Genomic DNA, 12,612 nt, shown 5'->3' on the forward strand with positions numbered 1-12,612 from the left:
CAGAACGGCGGCGGCTCCCAGGCTGGACGGGTCTGGCCTGCCTCAAGTCTCCCGGCCGCCCAGGCAGCAGAAGTCACCACCCCGGGGAAGGGGCGTCCTGCTTGCAGCCAGGCAGCCGCGGGGCTTAGGAGGATTTGAGGCTGCGGGGCCACGGCCAAGCGCCCCGCAGCGTTTCTTTTTTAAAGGTAAGCGGGAAAGAGCGATGGGGAAGGGGGGATTCTTCTGGGGAGCCCCTGCCAGAGGCCCCGCTCGTTCCCGCCAAGAAACTTCCACGTCCGGGCCCGTTGCGGATTCTGTCTCTTTCTATACCTGGAAGTCACTCAGTCTCTCTCCCCCCCCCCCCCCACCCCAGCACGCTCCAGTCACTGTCACTACCCAGTAAACGTGTCCAGGGCCTGACGAGGCCACGGCACTGGCGGCATTTGCTGGCCCATGTTGAGCCCCGCCCCCCCCCCCCCCGCTCCAGAATCCCCGGGACCCGCTGAGGTGGGACCAGGGCCGGGTGAGTCCCCAACTGCGCGGCCGACAGACGCCAAGAGACCACCGAGGCACCTCTGCGAGACAGAGACCATTTATTGTCGCAGTGAACAAGGCCGTTTGGACCCCGTTTCTTTGTTCCGCTCAAAGTGCGTGCGCGGGTGCCGGAGTGCTCGGAGGAGTGCCAAGTGCTGCTTTTGCGCGGACGAGAGGCTAACTATGCAAAGGGGAGGGGGGGAAGGTCCGAGGGAGTCCCCCCCGTTGTTTTTTGGTAACTAAGATTGGCATGCCACATTGAGAAAAAAAAAAAAACCCAAGAAGCCCCACAAGTCCCTTCCCCTCCCCCGAAGAAGAAGCGGGACTCCAACCAGGCGCCTCGCTGAGGCCCGCGGGGGCAGGACTAGCGGGGGGCGCTCTGGGAGTCAGGAGGGTCGCCGGCCGCTTCAAGGTCGGGGCCAAGCGGCAACCCCCCTCCGACAATCCGGCGGGCCGCTGCATTGTCCCTCCGCAGCGCTTGGAGAATCCGGGCCTGTGTCGGGACCGGAGAAGCAACCCTCTCCACTGGAACGCGATCTCCAGTTCTTCCGGCGGGCCTGTCCCCCAGCCTGCCTCGCCACAGTCCTCGGCCGGCCTCTCCCCCCCCCCCCCACTGGCTCCGGGGGGAGTCGGGCGGGGTCCGGCCGCTAGGAGCAGAACATCCTGCTGCCGGCTTTGGGGAAGGCCAGGAGGTCTTTGCCGGGGTCCATTTGGCCGGCCTTGAGCAGGGCGGCGGCCGCGCCTGTCTCCAAGAGAGGGGAGGAGGCGGAGGCGGCGCCCCCCTTGGGGCCGGCCCAGGAGGCCGCGGAGTGGCCCAAAGTGCTGTGCCGGAAGAGCGGGTCGTGGAAGACGCCGTCCACCCAGTTCCTGAGGTTGGCCACCGGGGACTCCTTGGTGGGTCGCTCGGGCAGGCTGCCCACGGGCGAGGCCAGGGCGCGGGCGGCGCTCGGCGCCCCCTGCTGCTGGCGCTTCAGCATGCACGACGGGAACTCGGCCTGCGGCAGGAGGGTGGCTCGCCCGCGCCAGGGACCAGATCCGCGGCTTGCCCGCCTCCAGGACTTGCTGCTGCTGCTGGTGGTGGAAGCACTGCTTGGCCTCGCAGCCGGCCCTCGACGCCCGGCCCCCCAGCAGCTCCGCCGCCCCGCAGCCCTCCGGGCCCGCCGCCTTGGCCCTCTCCAGAGCGCCGTCGCGGGCGGACTCCTTGCAGGCCTCGTCGAGGCAGACGTCTGTCTCCACGTGGCCGAAGGCGGGCGCTTTCAGCTCGCCCTCCGAGCTCTCCGACTCCAGCGGGTCATAGTCCTCCAGGTCGCTCAAGGCCAGATCTTTGTCCTCCTTGCTGGGCGCTTCTGCAAATGGGAGAGAGAGAGAAAGGGGCGTGTGGGTGAGCGCGGGAAGCGGCCCCCCTGCCAACCCCTCCTTAAGGCAGTGACATCAGGATGCGCAAAGCGCACATCGTTCTGCTGCCAGTTTGCTTCGATTTTCCCACGCCGGACTCGTCGAGGAAGGCGCCTCAGTCCTGCCAGGGCTTCCCCAAGTGGATCTATCAGCAGCGGTGGCAAACCGAAGCCACGTCCGGACGAGGCCAAAGCAGGTCCCGGCCTGGCCTCGCAGACCCTGTGGGGGAGGTGCGATGGCCACGCCCTTTTTCCCAGTGGGAGGGCCCGAGAACGAATCGCCAAAGCCCGGGCAGGAGCGCCCGTGGAACCCTGAGCGGATGGATGGCCCCGGCCTGCCCCGGCCGCACTCGACAGTGAGGCTTCAGCAGGGCCTCTGCCCTGTCTTTGGCTTTGACCCCCGCCCCCGCCCAGGGTCGCTCCGGAGAGGCAGGTGGCGATGGTGGGCCCCCTCCCGGCCTCTCCGGCCTTGAAAGCGCCACGGGGGGGGGGGGGGGCTGAGTCTGCTGGGACTTGACAGCAAACGAAATAAATAAAAGAGCCATTCTTTTTTCAAAAAACAACCACCCCGGCCAACAACTGTGTTCTGAGAGGGGGGCCTGCAGCGATGCCTAGATGTTTCCACCATGGAGCGTGAACTGGAGCGGGTGAAGTCCGAGGGGGCTCTGTGGGGCCAGCCGTCACCCCCCCCCCCCGGTCAACCCTCCTCCGGCGACTCTGCGCCGCCGTTTCCCAAAAATAATTAGTATTATTTCGCTTATTTAAAAGGACGCCGCCTCGGAATGTCAGCGATGCCCACCCCCAATAACCGTAAATTTTCGAATATAAGAAAAAGTCTTTGGTTTTGGTGGCATCTCTGGCGGGGGGGGGGGGGCACACAAACCTAGCCTTGGATTAGAGTAAATGCAGCAACTAAAAACCGCGGGGGGGGGGGAGGGCTAATGTGACAATTTCCCCAGTTGTGACATGCGGAGACCCCCCTACCCGTTCCACGAAGGAGGGGGGTTAAAGGGAGGTGCCCCTGCCCCCCCCCCCGTGTGCGAGCAAGGGCGGAGGCTGTGGGGCGGTACCGGGAAGCTTGCGGCTCTTGAGGGCGTCGGCGCCGGCCGCGGCCTCCTCGTCGTCGTCGTCCTTGCGGCAGAAGGGCCCTTTCTCGTCCGCGCCCTTGTTGCGGGGCGGCCAGGTCATCTTGTTCTCCTTCTTGAGGCGGCGGCGGGCGTTGGCGAACCAGGTGGAGACCTGCGTGAGGGTCATCTTGGTGATGATGGCCAGCATGATCTTCTCGCCCTTGGTCGGGTAGGGGGCCTGCAGCTCCTGCAGCCAGGCCTTCAGCGTGCTGGTGGTCTCCCGGGTGGCGTTCTTCCGCCGGGTGCCCCCGTCTAGGGCGCCGTACCTGCCGGAGGGGAGACGGTCAGGTCCCGACGGCGCCGACCACGCCAAGCCCCCCCCCCGCCCCAGACTGGAGGGGGCCAATTGCTGGGGCGGGGAGGGGAGAGATTGGGCCATTCTTTGCCCCTCACCTCGCCTGCGCCCCAAGCCCCAAAAGAGGAGCTGCTTGCGTGGCCAGCGAACGAAATCCCAACCGGCAGTTCTATCCAAACCTGCTTCTCGCCCTGGTGAACCACTGCCTTCCCCACTCCTGGGGTGTGTGTGTGGCACTGGGGGGCCTCGATGGGCCCGCAGCTACCGGACTCAACAGAGTGGCTACTGGCCAGTCCAGCCGGGCCGGGCCGATCCCACTGACTCCGCATTCCCATGGAACTAACAGTTGACCGGCACAGAGCGGATCTCGTTTCCAAATGTACACCCCCCGCCCACAATTCTTTGTCTGCTCAGAAGTAAGACCCCCTGATTTCAATGGGGCTCCCCCCAGGAGCCTTTCTTCCCCTGACCTGGACACACAGGCTAGCCCCATCTCTGGTCCGCCTCCGGGATGCTCAGGAGCCAGCGCCAACTCTCCCGCCTGCCTGGAGGTGCCTCGGGGTCTCCCCCAGTCGGCGCAGTTTGAAATATTTACAAATGAATGAGGCGGCCTTCATTGAAGCCCCAAAAGAAAGTGGAGAGAAGGACCCCTCCCTTGAAGATGGGAGGGGGCAAAAAGAAGGCTGGTTTCATGACTCTCGAGATGAAAATCGCAAGGGGGGGGGCGTAACCCAAAGTCTTTCCGATAGAATACACGGAATTACTTTGAGACAGACAGACAGACCGACCGACCGACCAGGTTGGGGGTCGCTGGAATATTTCACACCCCATTCGCGCCAAAGGTCACCCACCCCCAGTGGGCTGCACAGGTTGCAGCCAGGGGGAGTCGGGAATCTTGGCTAGGACGCCAGAGGCGGGGGTGGGGGTGGGGAGAGGGACAGAGAGGCAGGGCAGGCGGGCCTCTGCATCGACACGGACACCCCGGCCAAGAGCCTGGCATGGGACTGGGAGGCCCCGCTGCTGGCCAGCACTCTCACCCCCCATGACTGCGACAGGTGTGGGACAGGCGTGGGCCAACTGCCGGAGGGAGGGGAGGGTAGTGGGTCTGTGGAGACCGAAGGCCCGCCCCCCGCCCGGATTAGACCGCTGCTGGACCATCTCCTCTGCCCAGGGAGGGAGGGAGTCCCGCGGGCCAGAGGGGGCGGAGGCGCCGGCAGCTCTGCCAAGGGTGAGGCTTCGTGAAGACAAGCCGGGGTGAGGTCCCTGCAGGTGGGCAGGATCAGGGCGCTTCGCCTCCACCACGCGCAGGGATTCCACCTTTCGGGCCGCTGCGGACGACAACGGGGCGCTTCGCCTTCGCCTTCGCCTCCTCCGGCAAACCCCTCATTTCCTTTCCGGAGCCCTCTGGGACGGTGCCTGAGCAGCAGAAGCGCAGCCTCTCCTCCAGGCACCTCAGACCCTTCAGGAGCCCCGCCTGACGACGGGGGGGGGGGGGGGGCGCAGGGCGGCAGAGGCGCCTGCCCAGGGCGGAGGGGAGCCAACCGCACTCTCGCCCGGAGCGCGGCCCTCCCTCTTCCCCCCAAGACTGCTGGGGGTGGGGGGGATCCCGCTGCTGTCAGTTCCATCTCACCCGAGTAAGATCGGGCGCCAACGCTGGCGACCGACCCCTGTCTCTCTGGAACATTTTATCCTGCTTGGGAGGAAGCGGGGTGTGTGGTGCTCTGCCTCTTTATGCTCACAACGACTCTGCGAGGTAGGGCAAGCTGAAAGAGGAGGACAGGATCGAGATCTCCTAGCGAGCTTCCAGGGCTGGAGGGGGGAGCTGGTGCGGGGGGAGGGGCTGACCGCTCCGCCGCCCTCCCGGCGCCTGTTTGTCTGGGCTCCAATCTCTCACGCCTAGTGCTCACTTCCCCTTAAACCGCGCTGGCAACCGGACATCGAGTAGTCCCTGCGAGCTAAGATCAGGGCTGGCTAGTCGGAAGGGACATCCAGCGGACGACGGGGACCGCGGACCCAACCCGGCTGCGGGACACTTGGTGGGAGTTCGGCCAGGTGCTGGGGTGGGGAGGGGTGGGGGAGGTGCCCACTTGAGCTGTTTAAGATCTTCAAGGAAGTCAGTTGGGTTTAAAGAGCCAAAAGCGCTTTTCACACAGGCGGGGATGCGTCCCCTTGCTTAGATGTGACCTGGTGGCGGATCCATCTGCTGAAGTGCTTCGTGGACGGCGAGCCTCGAACATCAGCCCTGTAAGGCGGCTTGGAGCAGCGCCAGGGGTCCCCCTGGCAGCTTGGAAGTGGAGGGGGAGGAGGTTGGGGGCTCGCCCTCCGACCCAGCCCCCAACGGAACTGCAAGCCTAGCTAGGATGCGAACCTGCAGCCTGCCGTTCAAACGAGAACAAACCCAAAACACAGTGTTCTGGGTTTGTTCTCGTTTGAACGACAGGCTGCAGGATCGAATCCCAGCTGGGCTTTCAGTGTCGCCCGGCGCTATGAACCCCACTCAACCACGATTCGATGCCTCCAGAGCGGCCCCACGGGCAAGAACTTGGCCAGTAAACATTGCCTTTTATCTAATGGCAGACCTCGCCAAGACCCACCACTAGCCCCGTTCACACGTGACAGGGAACCCCGCGCTACCTGCTTGCACATGTTTGTAAGAAAGAACCGCCAGACCTCCACTTCACCTATGAAACGGGGGCCCAGTGCCTGTGTATAGGTGGAGGTTTAAATCACGAGTTCAGCTGCACGCACGTGTAACGTGAGAATTGCACGACACGTGCACTAAGGAAAATCAGCTGTTGTACTCTGCACACGAGCTGCCCCTCTCTGCTGCATAGAGGGCTTGCCTCCCTCTCCCGTTCGTTCCTAATTACTGGGACATTTTATAAAGGCACCACCAACACATGCCAATCTTTCAAGGGTAGAAGAAGACGCCCCCCAGTCTCTCCCGCCCCCCTCATTGCCCTCGGCAAGGAATCGCCGCTCCGGCTTACCTGTCATATTGGTACTGGCTGAGCGTGGGCTCGTAGGGGTAATAAGCGGCCGCCTGAGCCAGCCCCGCATGCGCAGACCCGCTCCCTTCCTTGGACTCGAAGCTGTTCTGCAACAGGGGAAAGGAACAGACCGCGGGTCAGCCGCCCCCTCCGGCACCGAGCGAAGGCCGCCAGAAAAGGGCCGGCACAACAGCAACGACGACGACGACAAAACCCATTCATTTCAGTGGGAGGGCTGAGTACAGATTGAAGCGGTGCAGTCCGGGGCAGCGTTTAAACCCACCGAAAGCAACAGCTTAAGATCTGGTCGAACCTTGTCGGAGATCACCCTGTACATCTTTCCCTTTGAAGCCCAATCCTGAAAACCCCACCAGTCAACGGGGATTTCGTTCTGAGTGGACTTGCTCAGGATTTGCTCCTGGAGGGACCTACAGAGGCTTCACTGGTGCTCCTGCCTCGTTCTCAAGAGTGGGCCGCCAGCCCCTCAGCCAAACATGGCAGCCGTGCTCTGGCCTCCAGACTCCGGCCTTGCCAGCCAAATAAAAAAAAAAGGGGGGGGGGCTGTTACTTTGATGCCTAAGTGTGGAAGCTGGAAGGTGGTGGGGGCTCTGAGCTTGATAATCCAGCCGGCACCACCCCAAGCCCACTTCAGATCCACAAGGCTTTCTATGGACATGTTTAGGATGAGCCCAGTACAGGTAGGGGAGCTTGTGGCTGGTTCTCGCTTTCAGGGAAACTCAAAATGCACTCTGCAGTTAAGGTAACCATTAAAAAAAAAGATGGCCGCATCCTTTTGGGGAAGGGTCCCGCCATGTCAACAGAGTTAAATGCAAGGCTGGATCTAGGGGGGGGGGGGCGGGGAAGGGAGGCAGCTGCCCCAGGCAGCACCAGAGAGGGGGCACCAAAGGCTGGGGGCACCAAAGGCTCCTGCCTGCCCGTGGTGGCTCCAGAGTGTGCATCTTCAGGAGCTAGACGGGAGTGGCTACCTCCTTCAGGGACTTTGGTTGGCAGCCCAAGACTTGGCAGCTTCTCCCAGCTGCACCTGTGGCCTGGGGGAACCTGCTCCTGACCATCTTCTGGGCAAGCAGCCTACCCCAGACAGCTGCCGATCTGCCCTTGCATGACCTGGACGATGCAGGTCAGAATCTACCTCTGAAACAACTCACTGCTCTGAGCTGCATCACGTGTGTGTGCCACGCTGCCTTTGGACTACTCTGACTTGCTGCTTGAAGAGGTAACCTAGGGAACACTTTACCACTTGATTCTGCATACTGTGTGAACTGGCTTTAATCTTCCATCTGCAGGACAGTCCTTTGCTAGCTACTGACTGGAGACAACTCTGATCTATTGTTGATTTTTTACATCAACTCTTCTTCAAGGAGCTCAGGCTAGTATACACTGGTCTACCCAACCCTTACAACAACCCTGTCAGGTAGGTTAGTTAGAGAGAGAGAGAGACTGACCCAAAGTGATCTTCATGGCAGACAGGATTTGAACCAAGGTCTCCCCCACTCACAGTCCAATGCTCTGACCATACAGGACACTGGCCCTCTGCAAAGTTATCAATGAATGTTGGCAGCTGGAAGCCTGAAATAAATTTTCTAGGAAATAACCTTTCATCTCTAATCATGAGGAGGCTCCCTAGAGACTGCGTGTTTTATTCCAGCATCAGCTTTTCTTAGAAAAAGCCGGCTTCTTCTTCTTCAGATGCTCGGGCATTTTATGTGGGATGAGTGAAGAGTGGAAAAATGCAAACATTGGAGTCTAGAGACCATGAACTGCACTCAGGTAAAATTCAAATGTAATGCAGAAAAGCAGACATCAACAACTAGTTAATATCTAAAGTGGGTGGTGAGGCAAGGGGTAATCCAATTCACTGCAAATGTGGAGCAAAATGCAATCAGGCAAAATTCAGATTCATGTTGTTTCTTTTTATAGTATTTATGATATGAGTTTTACTTGTGAGTTGCCCCAACCAGGCCTCTGGAGAGGCCTCATGCACATTCCACAGAGACGTATATAAATACATACACGCCACCTTTCTCCCCAAAGGGACCCAAAAGGATCACAACGCTCTTGCACAAATCTGTAGAATACTAAATAAATGACACTTCAGTGAACCAAACAAACATGATGCAGACTCCAAGGTAAGCTGAGTGCCAGGATGCCTCTCCCCCCTCCAGTCCAGATAGCAAGATTGCAGGACCTTCCCATCTTACTCTCAACATTTAATGACTGGGTACAGCACTCATCTTTCAGCCATCTTCGGTACACTATTGAGGCCCTCCTGTTCTCTAAGCTGACGAACAGGTCAGTTCCTACATAAAAGAATTCAGGGACATAAATCTAACATTTCAGACTGCAAGAACTTTCTGGGGTCCTTTCAGACAAAGGAAAACTTCAAAGGGAGACCCCAGCATGAAATTGCAGAATCATCATTCATTAAGAATATCTGCCCCCAGGGTTTAAAAGGATTTGAGATTTTTTTATTTCAATATAGAAAAAAGATGATTTCAGCGTGGGACTGTCCATCCAGGGCATATGTTAATAACTTGGACATAGCTTTGTCTCTCTCTGTTTTTTTAATTAGATTGTCCATGTTGCATATTGCATTTCATGCCACACCTCCTACATAAGATGTCAACAGAGTGAGTGTCCTTGTATTGCATCTGAAGAAGCAGCCAAAGAAAAGTCCTTCGAAGTGGACTTTTCCGAAGCCCCCACCCCCACCCCCAGCTTCTGTGGCAGTTTGGGGATCTGAATCTGGGTCTCCCAGATCCTAGCTTAGATCCTAGATCCTATCCCGTGCTGGCTCTCTCCATGAGCCTCCACTAGAAGGCCAGGGCCTGGGGCTGCTGTTGGTGCAGTTATTTCTCTCCATCCTTGGCTTCTGGAAGGGCAACAATGGGCCATTCCAGGCTCTGAGCGAGCCCCGCCAGCCTACACTTTTTAGAAGGATAAAATATTACAGGTGGTGTAAAAAAAAAGACGACTGTAGTCCAGCCTTGCTTAAATGGGACGCCCCCAGAAGTTTGCAAAGATTCAGCTGTCTTTGCATGTGTGCCCCACCGGTGTCCAAACTGTGGCATCTTCTCCCCACACGTTTCACACCCGATTTTGCAAGCTGGGAGCCGTGAGGAGAAAGACTCGGGGTCTTCTGTCTATCCAGGGAGCTGCAATCTGTGGGGGCCCCCTCCCCGCCTGCACTGACAGGCAGCCGCACTCAGTATTTCCGGCCTTCTCGCAGGGTGGGTGGGTGGGTGGGAGGGAGGGAGGGAGGGAGGGAGCCTGGTCAGACTTCGGCAGCCCCCCCCCTTTCCCCTCTCCTGTCCAAAAAACAAACAGCCAGCAACAAAACCGTCCTCTCCCTCCCAAAGACACGGGGACCCCGGAGTGGGGGGGGGGCTGCTAAGAGGCCACCCCACCCACCCTGAATTTGGCAGGCGGCTTTAGGCCACCCGCACCCCCCTTCCCCGCTGCTGGCGGCCTTTCTCCGGCCCGTTTCTTCTCTTGACCGCCCAGTTGGTTTCCACCTTGCTCGGATAGGGCCCGCTGCGTCTTCATAGAAAGCGGAAACACAGCACCCCCCCCCCCGCTCCGCACAACTGCCTGTGGGGCTGGGGGGGGGGGGCACGGAGAGCGGCGCGGTCTTCTCCTATAAGCGCATTATAGACTCAGGCAGCCCTCCGCAGGGCGGCCCTTTCAAGCTGGGCGGGCAGGTTGGGAACCGCGACTGTGCGGCTGCTGGACTCAACAGCCCCCCCGGCTCCCCCCGCTTGCTGGGCCTCCTGAGCAGGCTGCAGGACCGCGGCCTCCCCCCGCCCCCCGGAGGACTTACCAGGGAGTAGAAAGCGGAGGCCTCGCTCCCGTAGGCGACGTAGTTGCCGTAGCCCTGGCTGCCGGGGTAGGGGCTCCCGTAGACGCCTGCGGGCGGCGGCCGAGTTGGCCAGCAGCCGGCTCTCGTACACCGGGCAATAGACTGGCGCCTGCGCCGAAGCTGCCGCCGCCGCCGAGTCCGTCAGAGTCCGGCCACTGGTCTCACAGCAAGTGGTCAAGGAGTTGGTGGTCATCAGGAACTAGGGAAGGAGACGGCAGGACAGTCAAGCACTTGGTTTGAACCCCCTCCCCTCTCCTCTGCCCTGCGCTGGGGGCTTGCGGGGTGGTCCCGGGGCAGACCTCGCGCTCCGTCTAGCCTACCCGGCAGGGCTGTTGTTGCCACAAGAAAGGGCAGAAGAGTGTCAGCTGCTCTGGTTCCCGGTTGGGTCCACTACATGAAGCAAATAAGACAGAGAAGGAAGAATGGGTGTCGGTGGGGGAGGGGGGGAAGCTACTGGTTAAAGGACAGCTTCATTCAGGCGGAACTTGGAGGCGACTGGTGGGCGTTTGCCGTGATCGAGGTCCCCTGGCAAAGGTATCCTTGGAGCCGGGGCCGGGCCTGGACCCTCGCGGCCCACTGTAATGACTCCACGGAAACTGCTGCCTTCCTCCCAGAGTGCTCCTCTGGAGTAGGTGGCCATACAGAAGCTCAGGCGGATTCTAGTCGGCGTGGAAGTGCGGCGACCGCCCGGTAGGAAAGCGGCTGGGAGGGAGGTCACCCAGCTTCCACTCCTTCTTCATCACCACAGCTGCGCTACCCGTAACCTCCGAAGCAGTAACTAATCCGTGTTAGGTGATCCTAGTTAGTTGGAGGACACCACTAGTTCTCAATTCTCAGGCGCAAAAGGGATAAAAACCAAGTTTTGAACTCTGGCTCAGAGTCCTTCTGCCGGGCAGCCCAAGCACGTGTGAATGCGCGGGGCATTTCCTTCCAAGCAAGTCTGTACAACAACCGGACATCCAGGTCAGGCTTCGACCCCTGTTCCCCCCACCCCCGCAGAATATCCGCCTTGGCTGCGCCCCCGGATACCTGCCCCAGGTGTTGCGCAGGCGAAAGAACGGTCCCGAAGGCTGCTCAGCCGAGCTCCCGAGAACAGGCGGCGCCTGGCCCCGCTACACGGGACAGGGTTCAGTCGACTTCGGAGACAAGGATTTTTTTTGGGGGGGGGGGCTATCACTTCTACCCCTTGTATGGCTCCCCGTGTAAAGAGGTCGCGTCCTAACGCCTCCCCTCCCCCACCCCACCTTCCCGTCTTGGGGCACTTCTGGGCAGCCAGATCCGAGGGAAAGAGGGCCAGAGAGGCGCTCCCTTCGGGAAAGCTGCGCCCTTCGCGCGCCCCACAGCCGGAGGGGCTAAAGACGCCCCCCCCCAATTCGTTTCCAAGACCGGTGGGGGCGAATAACTGCAGCAGCAGCAGCAGCAGCAGCTCCCTGGCGCGGTGCGGAGCTCTTCCGACCCCTGCAGGACTCCCTCTCCAGGACGGTCGCCCCGCCCTCTCCCAGGGGTGCCCTGCGAAGTCTGTCCACTTGGGTCTGGGGTCTGCCCGCCCGGGCCGCCCGCGGCTCTTACCTGGGGTGCCGAAGAATAGGGGTAGCCAAACTGGGGGTAGGACATGGCAAGCGGGGGCTTCCAGGGCTCCGGCGGCGGCGGCAGAGGCGGCAGCGGGGGGCTTCGGATGCGGCGGCGGCGGCGCTTTCCTGGGCAGCGGGCAGCTCCCGTCTTCTGGGGCCTTAGAGGACCAAGCACAAAAGCAGCGGGGCTTCAGCCACGGGCCGCAGGAACTTTGGGGGGGCTTCCGGGCCGGGGGGCAGCGCCCCTGCACCCCCTCGTCTGCCCGCCTCGCAAGGGACCCTCCTGCCAGGCAAAAGCCCGGGCCGTGCCGAGGACTGCATGGAGGAAAGAGCGGCTCGCCCGTCCGTCCGTCCGCACGCGCGCAGGCAGGCAGGCAGGCAGGCAGGCGGGGAGGGCAGGGGAGCCACCCACAGCCCCCGCAGCTGAAGCGCACATGTCAAGTCCAATCACACCTGACCGTGGGAAGGGGGGGGGACTGGCGCTGCGCGTGCGTGTAAGTGTGCGCGGGGCCTGCGGTTGTGTACACACAGAGGCTTTGGGTGGTGGGCAAGTGGCCTGAAAACCGGGCCAAGTGGAGCAGCAGCCCCCCCCGCCCCCGTTGGGGTCAAGGCTGGCTCAGCAGCGTCGCCGGGTGCTTCGGGGAACCGGCCCAAAGACCCCGCCCGCTCCCCAAGGCTCTGAAGGGGCCCGTCGCTTCCCCGGACCGCAGTTTGCCCCTTGAGGCGCTATATCCAGCCGAGCGGTATGTTTTTGGCGAGGAGCTGGTTCTCTCTCCCCTCCCCCAAGTAAGAACACCCCCGTCCCATTCACAGACCAGAAGAGCCACGGAAACCCTCCCCCCCCC

General features: G+C 61.1%; 1 protein-coding gene across 1 annotated transcript; it reads right to left on the minus strand.

The window, feature by feature from the left end:
• Positions 1 to 555: 555 nt before the first annotated feature.
• Positions 556 to 12,220, minus strand: LOC125443791 (iroquois-class homeodomain protein IRX-4-like). The gene is given in 7 exon segments (XM_048516114.1): positions 556 to 1,526; positions 1,528 to 1,859; positions 2,978 to 3,300; positions 6,320 to 6,426; positions 10,158 to 10,247; positions 10,249 to 10,395; positions 11,766 to 12,220. Coding segments are annotated over 7 exon segments (1,410 nt in total). The 5' UTR covers positions 11,811 to 12,220; the 3' UTR covers positions 556 to 1,160.
• Positions 12,221 to 12,612: the final 392 nt, after the last annotated feature.

Source organism: Sphaerodactylus townsendi, linkage group LG14, assembly GCF_021028975.2.
Source record: "Sphaerodactylus townsendi isolate TG3544 linkage group LG14, MPM_Stown_v2.3, whole genome shotgun sequence".
Lineage (NCBI taxonomy): Eukaryota > Metazoa > Chordata > Lepidosauria > Squamata > Sphaerodactylidae > Sphaerodactylus > Sphaerodactylus townsendi.